Raw genomic sequence first — 24,945 nt, 5'->3', positions numbered from 1 at the left:
CAGGAAACTACTCCAAAGTGACTGCTTGGATTTGCTACTGCTAGATGAGGAAAGTTCACAAAGTCACACATGGGTGTGGATATCTTTCTGACACCATTCTCTATGTTCTCCCTTCTTGGGCGGGTTTCCTACACTAGAACTATGGTCAATAGATGACAGATAATGAGTGAAGATGAAGAATACCAGCATTTCTGCTGCTCCAAAATGACTAACATCTTTACATCATCTGCTAGAATACCCCTTTTAACATTTAATTTGTGGAGCCTATACTCACAGTGAAAACTGTTGTGGGTATCTGCATTATGTAGTAATGTCTTGCAGGAATTACTAATAACAAACGTTTTCTGAACTTTCACTCTGTATTGCCTGTTGCTAAGTGGTGATGCTAATGGACATGTACACTGTGGTCCTGATCCTTAAGAAATTTGTAACATACATGAGAAGAGAACAAACACTAACATGGTGTCCACCACGTCTACAGTGATGATAGGCACAGAGAATGGGTGTGGAAGGAGCTTGGAAGAGAGTGATCTCCGAAGACTGAGGTTTTATGGAGGGAGTGAAACTTGAACTGGGAGTGAAGGAGCAGCCAGTAGATGATCTGGTCGGAGGTGTAGACTAAGTTTACTGAAGACCATGAATGACAGGCAAACCTGAGAGTACTTCTAATTCAGATACGGAGGGATTGTTTCCCTTGGCTGATTATAAATACAGTCAGTAGCTCTGAACAATCCCAAGTCATTGCCAGAGGATTTTTAGGAAAATCCTGAGATTTGTTTATAGAAAAGATAGTTTAAACTATTTAATTTTCAGAACATAGGGATGGGGTTCATTATACCCTGACAACAACTGAAAACCTAAATTACTCAAAAAGTATCAAATATACAAGACACTATTTTAGGTCTCCAGAGTTATCAAATGAGAATCAGAGATATATTCTGCTATTTTTAAAGTCCAGAGTTTACTAGAAAAGAAGAGGTGTACTTACCCAACTGATAAAAATTTGGAAGTCGTATGTTAGAATAACTAGGCCAAAGTACTATTACATGAAGCAGAAAAAGCATAGGAAGGACAGCTTACGCTGGAACTGGGGCAGGCTTTGTGAAAGAGTGGCACATCTGAGTTACATGCTGAGAGGTAAAGAGGTTTGGAGATTTCGGAGTTAGGACAACTAAGGCTGAGTAGATACTGCCAAGTCTTACGGTATTTCTTGAGTCCAGATAGTTTTAACTATCTAAAGGAAGATTTTTAAAGGGAAGGATACATTCAATCCACCCGAATTTTTTGTTAACTGCTAAAGTGAGGGAAATTCTTAATAGACAAGTTATCTTGAAAAATTAGACTGATTTGTCATATTGGAAAAGCAAAATAGAATTAAAAAAAAAAGGAAAATCTCCAAAGCAAAATAGAAAGTAAAGGAACTGGGGGAGAAACCAGAAGGATTGAAAGACTACAGGGATTTAAGCTGACTGCCACTGTTGAGCCTGAGGGAAGTCATATACCATCTCATTAAAAAAAAAAAAAAATCAGTAAAATAGTATTGTTTGCATTAGTCTCCAAGAATCCTTCAAGTTCTGAAATACTATGATTCCCTATACTTATCATTCTACTTTATTCATCCTATGCAACTCAGAATTCATATGTGTAGAGGCAGGATTCTTGGCCGATAAGGTGATAGGTGTTTCCATTAAGTGGGCATGTCCAAGTGACACCATGGTTTTCATAGAGGGATAAAATATACATTTGAAAAGGGCTGTTAAGTGCTTAACATTCTCTTAAGTCACTAGGTAAAGTCAATCAGAGTTCAATGAGGCCTTATATCTCTAAGCCTTTATATTGTTACTTATGCTCAGATGCTAAGTCGTGTCAGACTCTCTGTGACCTCATGAATTACAGCCCACCAGGCTCCTCTGACTATGGGATTCTCCCAGCAAGGATACTGGAGTGGGGTGCCATTTTCTCCTCCAGGGCATCTTATTGAACCAGTGTCTCTTGCATTTCCTACATTGGCAGGTGGATTCTTTTAGGAAGCACTATTTGAAGAAATACTATTTTTAAACTATTTATAATCTTCCAATCATTCTAAACAGAGAAACTGTTCAAAGACACCTTATCAATCTTCTAAGCAATTGGCAACAATGACCAGCTAGGAGAAGAATTAGAATCAAGCTATTTCCTAATGAGCAAAGAATATTTTAATCAGCCCAGGCCACTGTCACATTAGCTTATAATTACTGTCAAATATAATTTTTTTCTACAGTATTCTTTATGATAAACCAGGCACAGTTCAAGGTGGGTCCTTTATTTATAAAATTTGAGGACTGAACTGGTTATCTTTTATGGTATTCTAACATATTTTATTATTGGTGCTACTAACAGAGCCTGGCAGGCTATAGGGTCCATGGAGTTGCAAAGAGTCGGACAAAACTGAGCAACTAACACACACACTAATAACAAAACTAATAACAGGTTATTGCACAGAATAAGAGAAAGAGCTTCACTCATCACCCCTACTAGTAAGCAATAAGCAATAACCATAAATACAATAATAAACATGTATGCCTTTCTGGAAAAGGAGTACGTCAAGGCTGTATATTGTCACCTGCTTATTTAACTTACATGCAGAGTACATCATGAGAAATGCTGGGCTGGAGGAAGCACAAGCTGGAATCAAGATTGCTGGGAGAAATATCAATAACCTCAGATATGCAGATGACACCACCCTTATGGCAGAAAGTGAGGAAGAACTAAAGAGCCTCCTGATGAAAGCGAAGGAGGAGAGTGAAAAAGCTGGCTTAAAGCTCAACATTCAGAAAATGAAGATCATGGCATCTGGTCCTATCACTTCATGGCAAATAGATGGGGAAACAGTGGAAACAGTGGCTGACTTTATTTTTCTGGGCTCCAAAATCACTTCACATAGTGACTGCAGCCATGAAATTAAATGATGTTTACTCCTTGGAAGAAAAGTTATGACCAACCTAGATAGCATATTCAAAAGCAGAGACATTACTTTGCCAACAAAGGTCTGTCTAGTTAAGGCTATGATTTTTCCAGTAGTCATTATGGATGTGAGAGTTGGACTGTGAAGAAAGGTGAGTGCTGAAGAATTGCTGCTTTTGAACTGTGGTGTTTGAGAAGACTCTTGAGAGTCCCTTGGACTGCAAGGAGATCCAAACAGTCCATTCTAAAGGAGATCAGTCCTGGGTGTTCACTGGAGGGACTGATGTTGAAGCTGAAACTCCAATACTTTGGCCACCTGATGTGAAGAGCTGACTCATCTGAAAAGACCCTGATGCTGGGAAAGATTGGGGGCAGGAGGAGAAGGGAACGACAGAGGATGAGATGGCTGGATGGCATCACCGACTCGATGGACATGGGTTTGGGTGAACTCCCGGAGTTGGTGATGAACAGGGAGGCTTGGTGTGCTGCGGTTCATGGGGTCTCAAAGACGACTGAGCGACTGAACTGAACTGATGCCTTTCTGGCAAGAACTGAATGTGGTTTTGTCCTCATTAGCTCATTAGTGACATTACTCCAGCAATCCTGGTGACCTCACCTTGAGAAAGGATGACCCAGCTCCTCGTTGCCACCAGCTAGAAGTGGAATAGATGTTTACAGGTAACACCAGATTCTCATTTCTGTGACTAGGTAACAGGTGATTTTCACAAATGACACTGTCTATCTCTCTGAATCAATCTTAGTTCTAAGGATAGAAATACCAAAGCCTTCTTCATGCCAACACTGGTTCCATAATTTTATACATATATACACACAACTTTAAAAATCTGATCTTTACTAAAATCACTTGGAAGAAAAACTTTCTGATGCAAATACTATAAAATTAACATCTCAAGACAGAAAAATGATAAGACCATGAAAAATCCCACCCAGCAAGAGTTAATTCCACTGCATGGTGAAACCATACACTTTACTTACTGGACTAGTTCATAAACCAGTCGTTTGTGAACAATTACTTTAAACCATTATGCCATTCACTATCCTGAAAAATAGGCTAATGGAATGCTGTATCTCCCCAAAGTCTGCTTACTGTAAATAGCCCATCTCTCCTTGCTGACTCCAAAAGCTGTATAAACATACTGCAATCAAATCCACCATAGCTCATAAAAATCCTTTCTTTAAGTAACCTACAAAATGCCAATCTAATACAAATACGAGAAAGAGAAGTCTTACTAAGACAACATTTTGTATTTACAGTATTCTGAACAGTGCTTAAACCTGCACTGGTTATATAAAAGACTCTCTCCCCCATGCCACCTCCGCCCCCAGGCTGACAGCATGCTTAGTTCTCTCATTTACACCACACTGCAGTAACATAAAGAAGGGTTTACTATTAATCCAGGTTTTACTACAAAGCGACCCGTTATTTCTCTGTCAAACATTGGCAAGAGTGCCAAGTGTCTGTCATCCCATTCAGGGGATTAAGTCTTCTTTTATAGTCTGATACTTGTACCAATTTATAAAAATACAGATATAGTTTCTTCGAGTTGGTCACAGTCTATATTTTGGCTTGGATTCAGGCAACAGAGGTTGACTATGACAGCTGGCAGGAAACTGAGGGGAGAATACATCCTCCCCCTTTCAGTCACCACATCTCAGTTGCCATAGTGATTAATCCTTAATTGAATGCTGTCTTTGTATAATCTTTTCAGAAAACTTTAAGTAAGCTTAAGTTGAAAACATAACAGTTGACTGAAAAAATGAGGTACCACATCACACAGGTATAGCTAAGTTTTATGACAAACTTCCATATAGTAGAAGAACAAGTTAACTTTAATAAAGGTACTATCCATTCCTTCCAGTGCTTAAACATTCCTGTTTGGTCTAAGCTTAGACCTAAATCACACAGGTTTTCCCTCTTGTTATCAGACATCTTATCTTTTAAAATAAGCTGGTCTCAGAAATGGTTCTGAAATATCCAAGCACAACTGAACGTAAAGCAAGTTCTTATTTTACACAGTTTTGTACTGCTAAACAGGCATAATTAGAAATTTAAGGTTTTAATTCAACACATCAAATATGTTCTGTAAGTAGAAATTAATTTATAAAAGTATACACTGTAAGAAACCAAAGGAAATATGGGAAAGACAGTATACTTTAGAACTTTTCTTAATATATGGTTGAATTTGATTTGATCATAGCTTTTGCCATTTTGGTTTCTAATCATTTCATCAAAGGACTGAGAAACTCTGAAAGACTACAATATGTTATTTATGATTGCAATGTACATTATTTCCCCTTTGTAAGTTTTTCATTTAGTATATTCCTTTGCAATTTAGTTAAAGGTTCTCACTTAGACTCAATTACAGTATTCCTTGGAAAGTAAAATACTTGCATATTGTGGCCACTGTCAATCTTGTGTTGCCTTCATACAAATAAACAGGACTTGTTTTGTTTTCTCAGGAACTGAGGCAGCACATCTGCATCTGGTGCAGACACAAACACATACACCGAGAGACCACACACAGACATAACACACACACACACACACACACACACACACACACACACACTCTTTTCAAACACAAAGGTCTCTAATAAATCTTTGATGACAGACATGAAGCACTCAAAAGAATTCTCAGTCAATCAAAAAGATTCTGGCTGGAAACCCTAGAAGAAAGATACTGTACTGGAGCTGGGAGGTCTAGGGATATTTGGAGATTTCAGAAAGAAGAGGGTTGTCAGTACTTCTAATACGATGGCTGAGCCTTTTTGCCTTCATCTTTTTTATTTACCTTTAGTTTATTCTCTTTTCCTTCCATAATGGTTTAAAAGTTTTTTTTCTAGACTGCAACTCCATCATTGCCACCTATCACCACACAGCAAGCTGCAAAACCTCTCAGTGAGTGAAATACCCATCTCTAACCAAAGATGGTGGTGTGTTTCAATGATTTACTCATTAAAGGTGTTGAAGTATCATCAACCAGATATGATAAAATCAGTGGCTGTGAACAGCTTTTTCCTTAGAAATTCCGTGAATGACTGTGAAATGTCATCAATATTTCAAATCATCTTTACAAACAGTTTTAGTAAAGAGATACTACCATTATTCCATCTCACTGACTTTATTAGTTTCTAGTTTCCAGAAGAATTATAATGAAGAAAACCCAGAGTACTATGTATAGAGATGCAAAACAACTAGTTTGATGGAAGAGTGCAGTCTCACTCATTTGAATGAATGTTGGCAGCCATGGAGATATCATGAATTAGAAGCAATCACTTAAACTGATGAACCTAAGCAGAAACTAGATCTATCAGCTCTAACAGAAAAGTCACTAATAATTTTCATTCTAATACAGAAAAGCCTAAAATAAAATATAAATTATAAAGCACTGAGTGACTTTGTTTTCATAAACAAAAACGAAGTCACATATAAAAATCTGAAAAATACTATATTAATAGCATAAGCATTCTTAGTTTTCTATTTAAAAGGAAGTTCAAAGCCCCAAACGGACTAGCACCACTCATTCTTTTACTTATAGTTAAATATGATTGCAGGGCTTCCCCAGTGGCTCAGTGGTCAAGAATCTGCCTGCAATGCAGGAGATGCAGGTTTGATCCCTGGGTCAGGGAGATCCCCTAGGGGAGGGCATGCAAACCAATCCAGTATTCTTGCCTGGAGAATCCCATGCACAGAGGAGGCTGGCAGGCCACAGTCCATGAGGCTGCAAAGAGTCAGATATGACTAAAGCGACTGGGCATGCAGGGCACGCAAGACTGTTTACAGATTATTTGTCCTTGTTGATTTTCACCTTCTAGGGAAGTTAAAGACCTGACATCAGTCTTATCCACTGGTTGCAATGACAATATTTACTATTCATTAACTGCTTACTTTGTGTCAGATACCGTTCAGAGCATTTTATAGGCATTACCTCATTTAGTCTTCACAAGAACCTTTTGAAGTAAGAAGTATAATTACTTGTATTTTAAGCACAAGAAAATTGAGGCAGAGAAGGTAACTAACTTTTTCATGGTCACAAAGGAAGTATGTATCAGGTAGAATTATAATTCAGACAGACATCTGAATACATTCCACCTCATAGACCAGTTATAACCATCAAAATTCCTCTGCCTTGAGAAGATTGCAGAGCTCAACAAATTGTAGATGTCTCATTATATGAATTCTTTTATTTACTTCTAAATAAACTAAAAGGAGAAAAGCATGAGGTACGTCCAGGGGCTGGGTTTCATGTAAAAAATACAATAGGTTTAGTTTTCAACAGTGGTGAAAAACTTAGAACATCCTAAGTATGTATGATCATTATCTATTTTGAAAATGGATTTTCATATACCAAGACCTTTCTTTTTATGAATCTATCTATTCATTTATTTAAATTTTTTACTGGAGTATAGTTGATTCATAATGCTGTGTTACTTTCAGATGTACAGCAAAATTCACTGCTGATTCATCAATTATACATATACACATATCCCTTCTTTTTTAGATTCTTATCCCATATAAGTCATTACGGAGTACTGAGAGAAGTTCCCTGTGCTATACACTAGGTCCTAATTAGTTATCTATTTTATATATAGTAGTATATACCCAAGATCTTTCTTTTTTGATGGTAAGTTTATAATACTGTCCTCAAGTGGTTGTTGTACATAAATAATACAATACAGCTTTCAAGATGCTGAAGTACAATGATACTATTAACTTGATGTATTAAATGATATAGGTCAAATCTGAGGGATTAAATCTTACTGTCAGAATTTTATTGTATCAAATATTGATTTACAGAAGTCAGCTGATGAAATGAGTATGCTTATATAGACTGTCCTTGCCCTGCTAGCACTGGTGGTGTGGGATTGGCCTTCCAGCTTAATGGCTTTAAAACTTCCCTGCATATTTTTTATACCCACCATGAATCAGTCATTAAACACTAGATTTCCTTCATATTCCTTGAAAAAGTTCTGCTAAATTGGTCTATGTGTGATGAGGGAGATATATGGCCTCAAAAGGCAAATCAGAAACTCCAGGGGCAGGCTATTCCAATTTGTTTCTCCTGGCAAGAAATGCCCCTCACTCTGAACATCACTGTGAAAAAACAAGGTTTCTGATGAGATTATATTGTCCATCTCAAGAATGTTGAGGCTAAAAAAGGTTGAAAACTATTTGTATTGCTAATGTAAAGATGAAACTCCCTTCCCACCGTTCCCAATATAAAAGCAAACTATATTTCCATCAGTGGTTTCCTGGTGGCTCAGTGGTAAAGAATCTACCTGCAATGCAGGAGACATGGGTTCAGTCCCTGGGTTGGGAAGATCCCCTGGAGAAGAAAATAGCAACCAACTCCAATATATTTGACTGGAAAATCCCATGGAGAGAGGAGCCTGGCAGGCTACAAGTCCATGGGGTCGCAAAAAGGTCGGACATGACTTAACAACTAAACAACAACAAAATATATTTCTATCCTGTTTGATTTTACAACTTTCCTTATGAAGGTTCCAAAGGGACTTTTTACTGCTTCTTGGTCCATTTTGGGAGGTATTATATGGCTATAAACTTCTTCCCTGAGAAATATTTAAATAAGCTAGTGACCAATATCCAGTTAAATCACTGTATTAACATGTACTACAGAATTTGCCAAGTTTTCTGACCTTTCACATTAAAGTCTGTTTGGAAAAGAGCATGGTTTTAATAAAAGGCATGGTTTAAAAGAAAACAAAAAACTAATAAAAAATTAGCTGTCTGTTTAAAAGATTCTGATATGCTCCTCATTTTAATATAGCATATTTCTGGCAAACCCAGCACATTTCTGCCTTTTTCATATAGCTTCTACAAAGTAGTACAACTGTAGAAATGCTATTTACAGTACTGCTTGAGATATGGTATACTCCTAGGTAAAGTGAGAATATAAAAAAGTAGCATACTTGGGTCATGAAACTGCTTTTATATGATTTGCATTTTGGAACTAGGCCTTCGGATTACATCAAAAAATGCTAAAAGCACAGCCTTTCAAAGCCCAATATTACAATAACTCTAAGATATTACAAGACAATGTGGTCAGTCATTTCAGTTGTGTCCGACTCTTTGCGACTCCATGGACCGTATCCTGCCTATGGCTGACATGACTGAGCAACTGAACTGAACTGAACTGAACTGATGGCTGATTCATGTTGCGATTTGACAGAAAACAGCAAAATTCTATAAAGCAATTATCCCTCAATAAAAAATAAATTTTAAAAATCCTTTTGTTAAAAATACAAATTCTATATGTAGTTTTTTTATGTGTCTTCATTTTAGATGAAAAATTATAGAAGAAATCTAATGATACACTTTCCTTTTTCCGTATGAGCAGGAATAGTTTTGGTTATGATTAAAATGATTCCCTCAGTCCTCATTTTTGGCAAACATTCACTAAAGAAACTATTAAACAACTCAACACTATTAGGTATTTAGATACAGATTTGTCTTTTAATATAAAACATTTTGTGAATACAATGCCCCAAATAGTATTTTGCTTTTTACACTTATTTGTAAGTCATTTATAATCCTGTTGGTACTTTTGAGGGGGTACTTAGAGAAGATCCTACTGAGGAACTTCTGTGAAAATGATATAAAAACTAGAGGTATATTATCTTCTTACCTTAGAAGTGCAAACAGCTATGTTAGCAGGAAGCTGAGAAAACTGCTTCAGTTCAAATACATCACGTGCTGCCCATCGGCTCATGTGATTTTCAGCTTTGCTTGATCCTATCACATTCTGGTTTGAGTGAATGTAAGCCACTTCCTGAACACCATCTAAGAAGAAATTGATGTTTATTAACTGATGTCTTATGATGAAACAATAGAGTTCAAGATATACTTTAAAAATTATCAGCAACACATTTAAAATAGGTTATGCTTATTTTATTTTTAATCCTCAAGAAAAACACTGAATTTATATGTCAATATCTCAATATTCTTTTTAAAAAATTGAAAAGAGTTCAAATATATTTTTAAACTCTTAGATTAACTCAGAAATGACTTTTCCCTCTCATATAAGAATTTCTGATATCAGGTAACAATTCTTAGATTTAAGCGTGAAATGAGGAAAGTCATTGTAGAAGGTTGTTTCTATGAATTCGTCATCTCTGTTGATGTAAAAAGAATGTTTACTAATTTAAAAGCAGTGCTAACCTCATTTGTTCCTTTAAACACATACTTGATTACAGTTATGAAGTAGGAGCATGGGGTTTATGACCAGGGAGTTTTGTTTGGTCAGCTTTGTTCAGTTTTATTGTTTGTAAATTGTCTTTTTTTGTACATATGCCCAGAGATTGTCAAGATTTGGAGGTTTTTAGGAAATGAAAAAAATTAACTTACAGCTTTTATCTAAAAGAAGTTTAAAAATGGCTACTTTTTTTTTTTTTATCGCTTTGCTTCTAGGCACCTATAATTTACTTTTAAATTGTGGTCATTAAAAGAGAAGGCTAGAATTGAAGTCTATAAAAGCTCCCTCAAACACCTCTGACAGTGAAGCTCAATTATGTCCTTCAACACTTGTGCTTTTTCAGCCCTGAAACTCTCTCAGTCAGAATTGCCAATCATGAGAAAACAAGATGTTGTTAAATGACTAAAAGAGCAACCAAGATAATTTTCTCCTTAAATTCTGAAATATCAGTTAGGGGGTATATAGCAACAGTTTAAAACCATCCAAAGAATTCTTCTGCTAAAAAATTGACTCAGATAGCATTCTTAATTTTAATGACATATTTCATACATTCAAAATAGGTTCCACACAAACTATTACATCTTTTATATAGTAAGAAAGAAAAAAAGACCCAGCTTGGCTGCTCTTTAAAACAGAAGTTCATGCAATAATTCTTCAAACCTAAAATCTAATTGTTGCACACAAACCAAAGGACAGTCCAGTGTTGGTATCCCCTACTTCTTGAATGTTTCCTTTTTACCACTTAGCTTTTCTGACTTACATTAGTACCTGTTTTCACTCTAACAGAAAGAAATCCAAAGAGGATTTTCACTTTTATGAAAAAGGGCAAAAAGCACAAGTGTTTGTTTGTAGTCAGACCTTAAAGAGGCAGCATACTCTTCGGCAGCAAGCATGGCACTGCGAAGCTCCTTTACCAGGAACAACACTCAGTATCTTAGCATTAAGCCATCAGAACTTTGAATTGTGTTGGTGAGTATCTGTGCTTTACCTGGATTTACCTTGTGCAGCCATTAACAAGATTTATCCTAAGGTAAAGCTTCTTTGCTTTACGCCATTTCAGTTTATGAAAAATTACATAAGAAGGCTCTACTTTTCCATAGCAGGGCAAAATATGTATGTATCATAATGAACTTTTAAATGAAGACTACTAAAAACCACAAAAGCAAGCTTGTTTTGTCAAACACAATTATTAAGGTTTCTATATCAAAATATCAGATTCTTTCTGGTGATTTTTTTGGGGGGGAATAAATCAAGACACTTCTGAAAGCAATGCTAACTCAAAAATCACTAATCTGACTGTCAGCAGATGATGGTAAAGGGAAGCAGTTTTTCCAGCTTTCTAAAACATGAGAGCAACTAGACTGCAAAACCAAAAGCCAAGGACAACACTTCCAACAAAATTAGATGACAAGATATTCCTACTAGCTCTAAACTACAAGAAGCTAGGTTCAGTTCACTGTAGCTACACACTCTGTAGGCATCAGGGCTTGTGTGAAGGAAAAAGGAAGGGGCAGGGTGGCATCTGATGGATTTGAGAACAGGAGATTCTAGCACAATAGGCTACCTGGAGATCAGCAGCTATATTTGGGGAAATGTTCCATTCTCTACAGCTGAGTACAGAGTACATGGGGCTTGCCTAAGGGGCTAGGGCAGGCTAGCCCTAAGCAACTCCCCAAACTGACCCCCTAGGGCTCCCAGGCCAGGGTTAAATAAGAAGGAAAACTGCTGGGGTGAAGTAAAAGTGAACAGAATAGGAAGAACAGGAATGAGGAAAAGAGATGGTCGAGAGCAAAGCAGGAGAAATGGTTAGAAACAAGAAATCCCAATACTGTTTTGAACACTATGCAAAAATTACAAATATGAATCTCTGTGAAATTAGAAAAGATTTCCTAAATTCTGCCTCATTTTAAAAAATTCAGGGGAAAGAATCTGTATAAAAATGAGCAAAGGGTCAAATCTCATAAAAATTATAATGGAAAAGAGAATAAGCAGCAGAATAACACCCCTAAATGCCAGAAAGACAAGCTTACAAAACAAAATTGTAACTAATTTCAAAATTAGGTAAAAGGCTTCAAGAAAATGGTAAAACATAGGGATCAGCAATAAAAATCAGACTTTTAACTACAAAGGGCACAAACTGTTATTAACAAGAATCTCAGAGAATAGTACTCTCATGAGTACTTTATGGGATCTACTAGAAATAAGACATCTATTAGAATATAAGCTTTAGACAATCAAAATGACTAGAGAGACACTGACATGAAGACTAATGAGAAGCATTAAATTTACAGTTACCTGCAAACCAAGAATAGAAGTCTAAGAGGAGAGAGTATAATACAGTGTATTCTGACAATGAACACATAACATATCCATTTTAAAATCAGGGAGAAATGGGAGAGCATATGGATAGTCTGCCCCAAACATTAATGGTTCCAGGAATCACACTACAATAGTATTGATATTTTTATTATTTGACTTTTGTGTAATATGGATACAAAATGAGTAATTATGGGATATTATAATTAAATCATTCCCTGTATGCTTAAGAACCAGGATTATCAGTAGCGAAGAAAAAGTATGTAAATATGATAGAGAAGAGATTAAGTAAAAGCTCTAGGTGTACTTAGTCACTCAGTTGTGTCCAACTATTTGTGACCTCATGTAGCCCACCAGGCTCCTCTCTGTCCATGGGGATTCTCCAGGCAAGAATATTGGAGTGAGTTGCCATGCCCTCCTCCAGGGGATCTTCCCAACCCAGGGATCAAACCCAGGTCTTCCACATTGCAGGGAGATTCTCTACCATCTAAGCCACCAGGGAAGCCCAAGAATATTGGAGTGGGTAGCCTTTTCCTTCTCTATACCCCCCAAATAAAGAATAAATATGGAAGCATGAAAATGAACTCATCAAGTATTTATCTCATATATAAAAATACATACTTCACACATATGTAAACTCACATATACATATATATATATACACACACACACACAATTTATAATAAAATTTATCCACTGAAAAGATCCAGAAATAATAACTAAGCAAGTAGTAGCAATGATCATTTCTAGCACCAGATTGTGGTCTTGAAACACACTTTGTCACTAGAAGAAACCCAGACTTCTTAGAGAAATGACTGATTTTAGGTCTGAGGCAGAAAATGCATGAGATGACCCTGGAGTATTGTGTAATACTAGATCGCTTTCAAAGAAGACTAGCATCACGTCGAAGATCTAAGGACTCAAAATGCTCATGTTTAAAGGCTCCCATGTCCAAAGATGGGAATACTGAGCCTCAATAATGGTACTAATTAAAATGAATTTAGACTCATTAAATGTGCTTGAATCAATCAATTCACAATGATTTTAAGAAAAGAAATTGAAGGATGACTAAAAGTTGGTAAAGAAATTATTTTTCCTACCTTATCTACATGAACTATACCACTGGGTAAGTAATAGTAGATGAGGGGGAAGTACTGCCTCACAAAAGCATTCTAACAAATGAAGAAGAAATGAGAAGTAGAAACCATCACTGTGCTACTCTGAGTGAATAAATGGCTGCTAAGATCATAAAGAGACAAACCAGCAAACATTTTGTCAAACACTAACATTCAGAAATGGCATCCGGTCCCATCACTTCATGGGAAATAGATGGGGAAACAGTGGAAACAGTGTCAGACTTTATTTTTGGGGGCTCCAAAATCACTGCAGATGGTGACTGCAGCCATGAAATTAAAAGACGCTTATTCCTTGGAAGAAAAGTTATGACCAGCATCGATAGCATATTCAAAAGCAGAGACATTACTTTGCCAACAAAGGTCTGTCTAGTCAAGAATATGGTTTTTCCAGTGGTCATGTATGGATGTGAGAGTTGGACTATAAAGAAAGCTGAGCACAGAAGAATTGATGCTTTTGAACTGTGGTGTTGGAGAAGACCCTTGAGAGTCCCTTGGACTACAAGGAGATCCAACCAGTCCATCCTAAAGGAGATCAGTCCTGGGTGTTCATTGGAGGAACTGATGTTGAAGCTGAAACTCCAATACTTTGGCCACCTGATGCAAAGAGCTGACTCATTTGAAAAGACTCTGATGCTGGGAAAGATTGAGGACAGGAGGAGAAGGGGACGACAGGATGAGATGGTTGGATGGCATCACCGACTCAATGGACGTGGGTTTGGGTGGACTCCGGGAGTTGGTGGAGGCCTGGCGTGCTGCGGTTCATGGGGTCGCAAAGAGTTGGATGTGACTGAGCGACTGAACTGAACTGAACTTTTGTCTTGCCAAAGGGACTGAACCTGAATTTGATACAGTGTCAGAAGCCAACTGCTCTTTTTCAGGAAATACAGAGGTTTGAGGAATATGTTCACCTGCACCAACAGCACACAATCAGCAAAAGACAAACTGCAGAAAATAACTGGCATGCTTTCTTCAACAAAGAAATCATATAAAGAAGGGGGGAAAAAAAAGAAAAAAATCATATAAACTGTAAAGAAATGAAAGGGATGGAGGAAGAATCTTATAAACTATATAAAAATTTTTTTAATGAGACTAAACTATAATGTTATGGGTTATACATTGTATCAAATGTATACACATTTGATAAAACCATAAAAATGCAAAAAAGTTAAAATAATTAGTTTATAGTGATTCAGATGGGCTACATAGAAGGGGTTCTGATATACATGACAAACTTCTCTATCCTGATCTAGGTCTTCCCTTTATCCTGCCACTACCCACTTCCTCATTTGTATCTCAATATAGCATCTCGATTGCAGAGTTAATTCAAACTAATTCAAGCATCTCTTAAGAGCTATTTGATTGCATACAACAAATATGTAAAGAAAAGTTTTCAGAATGGATTTGCAGTTACCTAAAAATTTATCCATTGATTCACATATCTGATTTTGATTGACAATGCTCTCATTTGAAAATTTCATTGGTTTTCTTGGTATGAAAGTGCTGTTTCTTTTACGGTTAGTTAATTTTGAAGAGACACTGATTTTATCTTTTATAGTTTTTGGTCTGTGGTTTTGTTTAGAGAAACTGATGTGGCCAACAGATAAATTATCATCTGAGGATGAAAAATCATCAATAGTCTGAGAGTTACCATCTTCATCTGTTGCACACCGTTGGTTTGCTTTCTTCATTGTTTTTGGAAAAGTGTAAAGTTCCCTTTTATTTTCCTTTTTTCTCTTAAATCTCAGAGAACTAGTAGCTCTTTGCTTTCTTACTCTTGACTTGCAGAAAACTTCAATGTCATCAGATTCATCACTAATATCACTACTACCTTTTCTTTTTGTATTAGATTTTAGGGTCTCAATCTCAAGATTTAATTGTTTTGAAATTAGCCCATTTCCTCTGACATTGGTCTTTGTATCATCACCATTATTTTTTATATTTACAGGATTTTCTGATTCAGAATCTTCAGATCCATCCACAGGTGGCTTAAACCTTATATTCTTCTTAAGGAATCTCTGAGTTGTATACTGTGTGGGAAAGATGATATCACTATCTTCTGATTCGGTGGCATTCTGTAAAATGCAATGGTGGTCAACTGTGTTTTTAAAGTTCTTCTCATCATCAGATTCAGAAGGAATATTCTCTTCTAAAATTTTCTCACTTTTATCTAAAACACATTTTCCATTTGGATTTAGGACATTAGCTAATTTCTGATGTTTCAAAGTACCAAGAGAGTCTTGGCTCTTCTGACAACCTGCATTTTTGGCTTCTGTGGAAAAGCATGTGGGCTGTTCATCAGAACTTTCACTGTCAGAGGCAATATTTTCATCACCATCCTCAACTGTTTCACATTTTGTCTCAAATAATTCAGAAAAACCACACTGGAGTAGGCTAAGCTGCCCAGGAGAAACGGAAGCTTTCCTTGAGTCAGATGCTTTGTTCTTAGCAGTCTTTGTTACTGAGTTGCTCACTGCTTCATCTTCACTGAAATCACCGCAGAGATCACATGCTGCTTCCGCCAGCTGTTCTGGACCTCTGTGTTCCGGACCGTCAGGCTCCCTTGCCTGTAGAAGAGGCAATGACAGAAACATTAGAAAACGTCAGAATAATCACAGCAAATCTATTACACTGCAAGGGAATTAAATTTGGGCAGATAATTTATATACAAGTATATCACTTGGTTTTTTCTAAAAGTAAAACGTGGTAAACAAATATAAAGGATTTAATATTACAGTCTGGTATACTCTTTTCAAGTTGAATAACTTTCCGAATAAATAAAAGTTAAAACTAGAATATAAAGTGGTCAAATTATTCACAAGGAAAACACAGAGCAGAACTGTTAGCTTCTAAGATGCAGAGATTGAATCTGGCCTTAAAGTGAAAAGCACATAACCTGTTGCTTACTACAGTCCAGCTGATACTTTCAACCATGCTTTAAAAACAAAACAAATGTGCAGGAGTTAAAGAATTCCCAACTAGAAAATATTTCTAGTTCATTAAAAATAAGATTGGACAGGATCTTGACCACCATAAATAAATAAAATATTGAAGCTATTCTGAAGTAAAATTTATTACAAATTTAAGCCTAATATTTATTTTTTTTTCACATCAATTAGAGCTAAATATATTCTTCAGTTTCTGTAAACTGAGGTTTTATTAGTGAAAGATTTGGGGAAAGTATTATCCGATAATCTGGTAATATTTCTGCCAACATTTGATATTCATGTATTTCTATAAATTAAAAAAAAAATCACCACATAATGGGTGATATAAATTTACAGGAGTGTTACAAATTAACAGCTAACACTGCCTATAGTTATCATAGTTACATAATACACTGCTGTATCATACAGATATTATATCATAACAGCTAGTTATCATTTAGCCCACTATATCTTTGGGCTACTATAAATTTAGAGTTAAGTTCTTAAAAGAAAAAAGGCAAAAATAGCAACAGCAATTAAAATTTTATACATATTCTTTACTTTTAAAAAGGCTTTATGATGACAACATAAATTTCTGTAGAATGTGAGATGACAAACTACTAAAACTGTCACAAGACAAAGGACTTAAATATCTGCTTGAGTCAGAGAATGAGTTTGATGTCTGGATTTAATAATATTAAATATATACTGATTGTGATTTTTCCATTTAATTTGTTGCTTATGTTAGACTGGTTACCTACACAGTGCATTTATTTCTGAATTTGTAGTTTGGTATAGTTAAAATTCCAGTTTGGATGTAAACACCTGAAGATTGCTCCTGAATTTTTTTAATGATATGAAATATTAGCCTAAATTATTAACTTTACTGACAGTCCTCTAACTTTGTGTCCCTGACTTTTTAAAAAATCCATTTTCTTTACACATTGAAAAATGAAGGAAAAAGAAAAGAAAGTTAAAATCATTATGTACATGTGTCCCAGGAGCTCTAGATTAAAAAATTGCTTACTGTTTCTAGTTTGTGTACTGGAGTTTCCTCGTTCAACCACGTTGTAGCTGTCATGATCCCAGCTTCCACCTTGCCTTCTCTCTACAAAAAATGCAAATCACTGTTTAAAATATATAAAGTAGAAACAACCAGATAAACTACAGCAATGGCATGATAAAACTTAAGAGTTAGGAAAACTGAACACAAGGAATTCCCTGGCAGTTTAGTGGAGAAGGGAACGGCTAACCACTCCAGTATTCTTGCCTGAAGAATTCCACCGACAGAGGAGCCTGGCGGGCTACAGTCCATTGGTTAGCAAAGAGTCTGACATGACTGAGCAACTTTCACTTTCTCAGTGGTTAAGACTCTCTCTGCAATTTCACTGCTGTGGGCCTGGGTTCAATCCCTATCTGGGAAACTAAGATCCCTCAAACCACATGGGGTGGCAAAAAAACAAATAAGTAAGTAAACTGAGTACAGCTTGCTTTAACTCTCTAATGCTATTTTTCAATTTGCTAATTCAGGAATTCATATATATATATATATATTTTAAAATGCTTATAATTCTTAGATAGTATACAGGCACTGTGGAAATCTGCTGGGCCCATAAAAAACTCATTCTTATCATAAGCTTACTTTTTCAGATAGAAAATTAATATCATTTTTCAGCAAACTCCACTAAAAGCCCTAGTAGGGAGGGAAGGTGAAAAAAATATTAAAAATTTACCCAGTAGTGATAGCCTATAATAACCATGTCTATATGATAACTATATAACTTGGTATGTAATATAATATTTATATAAATATTATATAACATTGCAGTAACTCTAAAGATACATTGTCATAGAAAATACTGGGTATTGGGAACTTGATATTTTAGCTTATGTTGCTAGTGTGCTTATATTTCATATTCATTAAAATGTTTATTGATTTCTTCAGTGAAGCAGATATGAAAATGAAAAAATCCACCTTATATAAAACTGAAAAAAATCTTAATATTCTAAGAGGCTAGCTACATCTTTTAGGAAAAGTATGCTTTTACAGCTTTTGGTATATCATTCAGCAGAGATATTTAATGGCCTAGATTCCAGAATACTAAATTCTTCTTCAAAAGGAAATACATTAATTTCTCTTTTCAAGTCTATCTCTTGATAGACAAGGGGAAATAACATTATCATTACCAGAGTTACAAATATCAAATTTATGAATACACCAGTGTTCATAATTTACCAAAGATATGGTTCTGGTTACCTGGTACCCAAGGCAACAAGTGAGAACCTCTCCTAATGAATTTGAAAGAATGATAGAGTTCTTGAATAAGATCTTTTCTACCAAAGCCCAGAGGCTGTCACGTTAAGGGAGTGAGGAGCCTCCTTCCTAGTACTCCTTTTTTTCTCTTCAACAGAAGTCAAATATGATAGGTGTAACTGACAGCACCAGAATTCTTCAAGCTGTCAGAACCCCTCAGTGACAGGTATATGGCAACTCCAGTCTTCTGCTGCTTAGTCCAAACACCCTGGTGTACATGCATGTTAAGGCACTTCAGTTATCTCTGACTCTTTGGGACCCTATGGGCAGTAGCCCACCAGGCTTCTCTGTCTAAGAGCTTCTGCAGGCAAGAATACTGGAGTGGACTAACATGCCCTCCTCCAAGGGATCTTCCTGACCGAGGGATCGAAACAGCATCTCTTGGTGTCTCTTGAAATGAGAGGCAGATTTTCAGCACCAGGGCCACATGGGAAGCCCATAAATACCCTGGGTCAGTTCAGTTCAGCCGCTCAGCCGTGTCCAACTCCTTGTGACCCCATGAATCACAGCACACCAGGCCTCCCTGTCCATCACCAACTTCCGGAGTTAACTCATGTCCATCAAGTCAGTGATGCCATCCAGCCATCTCATCCTCTGTCATCCCTTTCTCCTCCTGCCCCCAATCCCTCCCAGTATTAGGGTCTTTTCCAAAGAGTCAACTCTTCGCATGAGGTGGCCAAAGTATTGGAGTTTCAGCTTCAACATCAGCCCTTCCAATGAACACCCAGGACTGATCACCTTTAGGATGGACTGGTTGGATCTCCTTGCAGTCCAAGGGACTTTCAAGAGTCTTCTCCAACACCACAGTTCAAAAGCATCAATTCTTCGGGGCTCAGCTTTCTTCACTGTCCAACTGTCACATCCATCACATTACCACTGGAAAAACCACAGCCTTGACTAGGTGAAACTCTGTTGGCAAGGTAATGTCTCTGCTTTTGAATATGCTATCTAGGTTGGTCATAACTTTACTTCCAAGGAGTAAGCGTCTTTTAATTTCATGGCTGCAGTCACCATCTGCAGTGATTTTGGAGCCACCAAAAATAAAGTCAGCCACTGTTTTCACTGTCTCCCCATCTATCTGGCATGAAGTGATGGGACCAGATGCCATGATCTTCGTTTTCTGAATGTTGAGCTTTAAGCTAACTTTTTCACTCTCCTCTTTCACTTTCATCAAGAGGTTTTCTTTTAGTTCCTCTTCACTTTCTGCCATAAGGGTGGTGTCATCTGCATATATGAGGTTATTGATATTTCTCCCGGCAATCTTGATTCCAGCTTGTGCTTCTTCCAGTCCAGCATTTCTCATGATGTACTCTGCATAGAAGTTAAATAAGCAGGGTGACAATATACAGCCATGATGTACTCCTTTTCCTATTTGGAACCAGTCTGTTGTTCCATGTCCAGTTCTAACTCTTGCTTCCTGACCTGCATATAGGTTTCTCAAGAGGCAGGTCAGGTGGTCTGGTATTCCCATCTCTCTCAGAATTTTCCAGTTTATTGTGGTCCACACAGTAAAAGGTTTTGGCATAGTCAATAAAGCAGAAATAGATGTTTTTCTGGAACTCTCTTGCTTTTTCCATGAAACAGCAGATGTTGGCAATTTGATCTCTGGTTCCTCTGCCTTTTCTAAAACCAGCTTGAACATCTGGAAGTTCACGGTTCACGTACTGCTGAAGCCTGGCTTGGAGAATTTTGAGCATTACTTTACTAGCATGTGAGATGAGTGCAATTGTGCAGTAGTTTGAGCATTCTTTGGCATTGCCTTTCTTTGGAATTGGAATGAAAAGTGACCTTTTCCAGTCCTGTGGCCACTGCTGAGTTTTCCAAATTTGCTGGCATATAGAATGCAGCACTTTCACAGCATCATCTTTCTGGATTTGAAATAGCTCAACTGGAATTCCATCACCTCCACTAGCTTTGTTCATAGTGATGCTTTCTAAGGCCCACTTGACTTCACATTCCAGGATGTCTGGCTTTAGGTGAGTGATCACACCATCATGATTATCTGGGTCGTGAAGTGCTGGGAGCCACCACGGGAGATCCCACCCATGACAAAAGTCATGTGGAAGAGAACTGTTAAGCAAGGCTTTAGAACTCAACGGGCTCCCTAGGCTTTCTTGAGCATCTACCCCAAAACCAAAATCTGTCTGTTTTACTATTTCATGACTTTCACCAACTCCTCTGACATTAACAGGGGGCTTTTCTTGACCACCTTTTTCTGGAGGAAATTAACTTAGGGCTATAGCTAATAAGTCTCCTGGACATGAGAGGAATATTTCCAATCAAACCCCCTCTGTTAGCATTTTAGCTTGGTTGGCAGATATATCCATATCCAGACTCTTGCAGCTACACATATGATTATTTACATCCTCCCAACTGTGAGAGGCATGGAAAGCCTAAAACATAGAGCCTTTCAAAGAGTTAAAAGTTATTAGAGTAGTGCTAATGTAGGATTTCATTATTGGGCCAATGCTTGTTGCTAAGTTCCCATATCTCTTATCCACTGTGAACCTGGGAGTGCATTAGTTAACATAGTTGGAAAGTAAAAAAAAACAAGTGTAACCTTGAAATTAACATCAGACTTTTGAGCTAATTGGTTCTTTCTTGTAACTCACTGCACCTTTGCTTCCTGAGAATTTTACTCTGTTTAATACTTTTTGAGGCTGACATAGATTAGAAATATAAGAAAAAACATTTCAAGAGAAAATGTTTTCTGGTTGAGAAGCCTTTATCAAAAGAGGGTCATAAAATGTTCACAGGTCTCCAAGGCCAAAAGATAATGTACATGACATTGTTTTTGGAAAAGGTTTGCAAAAATAATCCTGGTTTCGATAAAGACAAAACAGATGTAATGTTTGGGCTGACTCTGTATGGCTTTGCATCTTTCATGTCCCATGATACCAAGGGATCATTTCATGCAAAGATGGGCTCAATAAAGGACAGAAATGGTATAGACCTAACAGAAGCAGAAGATATTAAGAAGAGGTGGCAAGGATACACAGAAGAACTGTACAAAAAGAGCTTCACTGCCGGGGTCCAGCCCCCACAGGATCTAGGGGAACCTGAAGGAAGAATGGCGTCTGCGGATGATTTAGAGAGAGATAAGGAAAGAATATTGTAGAGGGCCTCGCGTAAAGAAGCTTGGTCACCCCGTGTTTTTCTTTTTTTCTCTCTTACTTTCTTTTTCAGGCTGATCCCTTGGAGCATAGAGGCTCCCTGCGTTCACTTATCTGCCCGGGTTTCTAAGACCTGAACGGGAAGACGCTCTGCGTCTTCACTCCCTCGGGAGACCGGGAAGGCACCTGTGGCCTCTGTAAACAGGGCAAACTTCTTGTCTCAAAGTTTTATTGGCTTTCTTTGTAAACCAAAAAATATCAGCCTCTTTCTCTCCTCTATTTTCTTATCTACAATATTCTTTCCTTATCTCTCTCTAAATCATCCGCAGACGCCATTCTTCCTTCAGGTTCCCCTAGATCCTGTGGGGGCTGGACCCCGGCAGTGAAGCTCTTTTTGTACAGTTCTTCTGTGTATCCTTGCCACCTCTTCTTAATATCTTCTGCTTCTGTTAGGTCTATACCATTTCTGTCCTTTATTGAGCCCATCTTTGCATGAAATGATCCCTTGGTATCTCTAATTTTCTTGAAGAGATCTCTAGTCTTTCCCATTCTGTTGTTTTCCTCTATTTCTTTGCATTGATCGCTGAGGAAGGCTTTCTTATCTCTCCTTGCTATTCTTTGGAACTCTACATTCAGATGCTTATATCTTTCCTTTTTTCCTTTGCTTTTTGCTTCTCTTCTTTTCACAGCTATTTGTAAGGGCACCTCAGACAGCTATTTTGCTTTTTTGCATTTCTTTTCCATGGGGATGGTCTTGATCCCTGTCTTCTGTACAATGTCACGAACCTCAGTCCATAGTTCATCAGGCACTCTGTCTATCAGATCTAGTCCCTTAAATCTATTTCTCACTTCCACTGTATAATCACAAGGGATTTGATTTAGGTCATACCTGAATGGTCTAGAGGTTTTCCCCGCCTTCAATTTAAGTCTGAATTTGGCAAAAAGGAGTTCATGATCTGAGCCACAGTCAGCTCCTGGTCTTGTTTTTGCTTACTGTATAGAGTCATCCTTAATTGCTTTTTCTACATACCTTATATCTACTGCATCAGCAGATCCTGTCAGTGCCTCAGGGTACACAGCACTATCCTCTGGCCCAAACCACCAACTCTTGGCTAGGTTGTTGCAGTATCTCCCTACCTGGCTTCTTGCTTCTGTTCTTATACTTCTATAGTCCAATTCTTAATCTTTAGAATAAACAGTATAGATTACACTATGTCATTCTGCTATTCAGAACTCCAATTGTTTTTGTTCTCACTCAAAGTCAAAGCCAAAGTTCCTACAGGATCCGGCTTCCTGTCATCTCACTGGCCCCATCTTTGGTTCTCTTGTTTACTACACTCTGGCTACTTTGGCTTCCTTGCCATTTTGAAATCATGCTGAGCATGCTCCTCTCTGAGGGTCTTTGCATTGTTTTTCTGTCTAAAACACTTCTTCCTTGTCTCTTCAAAGAGTCAAATGCAATCTCACAGTGAATACTTCCTTGGCCACTCCATGTAAAATTGTAATGCTCTTTCCTTGGCAGTCTCCCCACTTTGTTTCCTGGCTCTATTTTTTTTTTCTTTTTTTAGATATACTTTACATATTACAGCATGTACATTTAAGGTCTACAAGGTATTAATTTCATATGTTTATATATTGTAATGGGGGGCTTCTCAAGTGGCTCAGTGGTAAAGAATTTGCCTAGCAACGCAGGAAATGCAAGAGACATGGGTTTGATCCTTGGTTCAGGAAGATCCCCTGAAGTAGGAAACGGCAACCCAGGGACAAAGGAGCCCAGTGGGCTACAGTCCACTGAGCCACAAAGAGTCAGACGTGACTTCAGTACACATGCACATATGCTGTAATATGATTACCATCACAGCTTTAGCTAACACCTCTAATGTATCATATAATATCATTTCTTTCATGTGCTGAGAACAACTAAAATCTGGTCCTTAGGCAGTTTTGGGGTATATAACATAGTATTGTTGACAATACTCATCACCATGCTGTGTATTACATCTCTAGAATTTATTCATCTTCTACTTGCTCTATATTTATCTTTAGAATCTGTCATCATGATATACTAAATTCAGTTATTTTTTCTCTTTATTATTTGTTTCTCCCAAATAGAATGCAAATTTTTGTAGATAGGACTTTTAATCTATTTTATTAATTTCTGTATGCCTAGCTCTATGATCCAGAGAAAGCAATGGTACCCCACTCCAGTACTCTTGCCTGGCAAATCCCATGGATGGAAGAACCTGGTGGGCTGCAGTCCATGGGGTCGCTTAAAGTCAGATACGACTGAGTGACTTCACTTTCACTTTTCACTTTCATGCACTGGAGAAGGAAATGGCAACCCACTCCTTTGTTCTTGCCTGGAGAATCCCAGGGACGGGGGAGCCTGGTGGGCTGCTGTCTATGGGTTCGCACAGAGTTGGACATGACTGAAGTGACTTAGCAGCAGCAGCAGCAGCAGCTCTATGATCAGAGAAGGCAATGGCACCCCACTCCAGTATTCCTGCCTGGAAAATCCCATGGACGGAGGAGCCTGGTAGGCTGCAAGTCCATGGGGTCATGAAGAGTCGGACACGACTGAACAACTTCACTTTCACTTTTTACTTTCCTGCACTGGAAAAGGAAATGGCAACCCACTCCAGTGTTCTTGCCTGGAGAATCCCAGGGATGGGGGAGCCTGGTGGGCTGCTGTCTATGGGTTCGCACATAGTCGGACACAACTGAAGTGACTTAGCAGCAGCAGCAGCAGCAGCTCTATGATGTATAATACTGGACATTTCACACATACTCAATATTTGTGAAATTAGTTATCAATATATATATTTTAAAGGGAAACCATTAAAAGAAAGTCAATGTCAAATAGAACTAAAATGCCCAGAAATCATCATAGTAAAAACACTCTATAAATTCAAATTTCTATATCTTAAAATATTTAAAAAGGGATTTTTCTACAATCTTGAAAAA

The 24,945-nt window shown here is 37.5% G+C and overlaps 1 protein-coding gene across 1 annotated transcript in view; it reads right to left on the bottom strand.

Moving 5' to 3' along the window:
• The window catches only part of ERCC6L2 (ERCC excision repair 6 like 2), a 150,917-nt gene that overhangs the window by 20,770 nt on the left and 105,202 nt on the right, over positions 1-24,945 (bottom strand). Inside the window, exons 15-17 of the mRNA XM_068973896.1 lie at positions 17,582-17,662; positions 15,042-16,194; positions 9,612-9,766 (exon numbers count right to left, since the gene is read on the bottom strand). Of these exons, the coding sequence (XP_068829997.1) occupies positions 9,612-9,766; positions 15,042-16,194; positions 17,582-17,662 (1,389 nt within the window). The remainder of the gene's footprint in view (positions 1-9,611; positions 9,767-15,041; positions 16,195-17,581; positions 17,663-24,945) is intronic.

This window comes from Capricornis sumatraensis, chromosome 6 (assembly GCF_032405125.1).
Source record: "Capricornis sumatraensis isolate serow.1 chromosome 6, serow.2, whole genome shotgun sequence".
Classification (NCBI taxonomy): Eukaryota; Metazoa; Chordata; class Mammalia; order Artiodactyla; family Bovidae; genus Capricornis; species Capricornis sumatraensis.
This window is presented reverse-complemented; position numbering and strand designations above follow the sequence as displayed.